The 3,248-nt window shown below is 42.6% G+C and overlaps 1 protein-coding gene across 1 annotated transcript; it reads right to left on the bottom strand.

Annotated features, from left to right (window-relative positions):
- Positions 1 to 423: 423 nt before the first annotated feature.
- Positions 424 to 1,422, bottom strand: LOC130945430 (uncharacterized). The gene has a single exon (XM_057874147.1). The coding sequence runs from the start codon at positions 1,420 to 1,422 to the stop codon at positions 424 to 426; it is 999 nt and encodes a 332-aa protein (XP_057730130.1).
- Between the last annotated feature and the right edge of the window lie 1,826 nt (positions 1,423 to 3,248).

The raw sequence follows: 3,248 nt of genomic DNA, 5'->3' as shown, positions 1-3,248 counted from the left end.
CTTGTGTTTGCACACGGAATATTTGCGTAAAGGGAGAAGGGGAAGGATTAGTGTTTGAGAGGAGTGATCTTCTACCTATGGGTGTACCCCTATTTATATACTTTCAGTGGTAAGGTGGTTGGGATAATTTTAAATTCAAAAGAAGGGCGGTTATTAGATTCCTATCCATAATTCAAAATTCTAAACCCATCTCCTAACTGACTTTCAAAATTCGAATTTGATTTTGTTTCTAGAAGGGGTGAAGGGAGGTTGTTACATTACCACTCCCATCAAAAAAAGAATTTGTCCCCAAATTCTACATCCTAATTTGGTCAATAAAGGACATTAGTAAGATGTATAGTTATTTGGACATGGACAAGCTAATCTTACTAGTAGCGGAGAGAGATATGAACGAAGGAGAAGTACCAGTATCATCTAGAGTAGTTAAAGGATTCCATTAATTGTGAATTTATCCTCTATTCTATCTTCTGACTCGTGGGCTTCCTCACAACTGAGGGCAAAGACTCGCCCCTGACGCTGTGGTGGATTGGCAGGGGGTGGGAGAACTGCTGGGCATTTCTTGGCGATATGCCCCGGCTGAAAACACCGGAAGCAGACATTTTGCCCGACAAGGCACCTACCCTTATGTTGCTTCCCACATGAAGCACACTCCTTGAGTTCGGTGGTCTTTGGTGAGGCATTAGTGGGAGGTTCCTGGCAATCCGTGCCCTGTTGAGGTTGCCTTTCTGTAGGTTTTCCAAGAAAGGCCTTCTTCTGCGGTGACTGCTGAGATGATTCTTGATTCAGTTGCCTTTTCTTGAAAGCCTCGCTTCTTTCCGACGCTAGTTTTTTGGTGCATTCTTCGATCACTTGGCACTTGCTAACGAGGGAGGAGAACTCCCGGATTTCTAGTAGGGCTATTGCGGTTAGGACTTCTGTCCTGAGCCCTCCTTGATACTTCATACACTTCCATTTTTCATCTGAATTAGCCTTATACATGGCGGAAAATTTGCAGAGTCTCTCGAACTTCTCTGTGTACTCTGCAATACTCATCCTATCTTGCCTTAGCTGAAGAAACTTCATCTCCTTGGACTCTCGAACAGAAAGGGGAAAGTACTTCTTGTAGAAAGCTTCCTTGAAGGTGTCCCAATTGATATCTATTCCAGCATCCTCCAACAACTGTCTTGCTCCATCCCACCAGAAATCGGCATCAGCTTTCAGCATGAAGGTAGCGTAGCTCACTTGCTGCTCCTTAGTGCATGGAAAAATTGTGAATACCTTCTCCATTTCTACCAGCCATTCTTCTGCTATATCAGGGTCGAGGGCTCCATGAAACTCAGGTGGACCAATCTTCTTGAAGTCAGCAAAAGTTGTACGGGTCTGTCTCGCCTCCAGCCTAGAAATATTGGAATCCCTGTCTCCAGTGGACAGTTGTTGGGCCATCAGAGTGGTGGCTTAGGCCTGCTCCTTCATTGTCTTGGCCATCTCCTTCATGTGCTTTGCTAGATTTGCAGAGCTCGAGCTCGAGCCACGTGGGCGTCCACGGCTTGCTATAGGTTTCCTATTAAAGGATAACCATAGGGAGAAGTTTTATTAGTTGTACCTCCTAAGATAGGATCCCTAGGATCGACTTTGCTCTGATACCATTAATGTAACACCCTAAGTTAAATTCTATTCATGAAGGTCTTTAAATAAGGTGTCACACTTGATAAAGATAGAAAATGAACTTAATCGTTATGCAAGGGAGGAGGAAGTGTGCGTGAAGGGGAAAACGAGTAGCACTAAAACGATGGAAGTGAATATAATAAATATGAAATAATAACTTATCCATGAGTATGATTCAAAATAAAATGCTTAGAGGTAATTATAACAAAGAAACTAATACGCCCTAACTAATTTCGTCGAGGAGGCTCCCATACTTGTGTCCCATCCTATCCTTAATCGGGACCCTTCAGTTATTCACGAATTAGGGTACCAGTGGTCTTCCTCCAACAACTTTTCGTGCAGTGAAGATCCGGTTCCGTTATGTGGGATGAACTAAGACTCGACGGGGTGCCGAGGTGGGTGAATAGAGTACATATTCCACCTTTGGACTTTCGCAAGGATTCGACTCCTCCTCTGGATCCTCCTCCATGGTGTCTTCCTCCTGGTCAGGATTGTCAGATACTTCTTCCTCCGTCTCGGAATCTTATTCGAGATGCACCACTTCGGATGACTGTTTCTTGAATGCTGAAGCGTTCTTATCTAGGAAGGTTACGACGGGCAGTTGAGATTCTTTCTCCACGAACTCTCGACCTAAGTAAATAGTTTGGAACACGGTAGTAGTGGTCGTAACTATCCACGCGTGCTTCGAGGGGTCATACTCAGAAGTTACCTTCAGGGGCACTGCGTCGTCTCTATCCGCCGTGCCATGTTCCTCTGGAGACAGTATGGGAAAAGAAAAGGGATGAGAACCTAAGGTCTCAGTAGGAGTGCTATGCAACACCTCCATGCCTATCTCCAGCCCACGTGTGGGATTTTAAAAAAAGTCGTACGATATGACATGTAATATGATTCTTTCTTGTAAAACACATAGGTAAAAAGGAAAGCACATAGGAAAAATAGAAGAATAGTAACATATGAAACGTCGACATGTTCATAAATAAATCTTTAGAAAAAAAACATCATCATGATCAAACTTTGCCTTATACTTTCTCATTTCCTTAACTTATAACTTTTATGAAAGGTATTGAGTTCAAACCGGTATAAATGAGAGTCCCCTTCCCTTACCAAAATTTCTTATCTCGAATGTCTTGGCGATCACCTTCCCTTACCGAAATATCACCTCGATCGATCACCCTCCTTTACCGAGGGATCATCTCGATATCTTGTTTTTGGGGTCACTTTCCCTTACCAAAGGATCATTCTCTCAGTTTAATTTACAATCAAGATTATTTAGACATACACAAGAAAAGAGTTATATCAACAAAGATATCTTATTATATAAAATTGATGGGAGTCCCCTTCCCTTATCGAAGGTTCTCAAAAGTTTGCCGATCACCTTCCCTTACCAGAGGATCATCTCGATTCGATCACCTTCCCTTACCGAAGGATCAACTCGATTATTTTGTCTTTGGGGTCACCTTCCCTTATCGAAGGATCATTCCCTCAATTTAATTTACAATTAGGATTGTTTAGGCATACACAAGAAGAGATTATGCGAGAAAAGATCATGCAAAAATAGATCATGCAAGAGGTGGGACATATACCATAATAAAATGAGCATGTTG

The sequence above is a fragment of the Arachis stenosperma genome, chromosome 8 (assembly GCF_014773155.1).
Source record: "Arachis stenosperma cultivar V10309 chromosome 8, arast.V10309.gnm1.PFL2, whole genome shotgun sequence".
Taxonomy (NCBI): domain Eukaryota; kingdom Viridiplantae; phylum Streptophyta; class Magnoliopsida; order Fabales; family Fabaceae; genus Arachis; species Arachis stenosperma.
The sequence above is the reverse complement of the archived record's forward strand: the minus strand, read 5'-3'. Positions and strand labels throughout refer to the sequence as shown.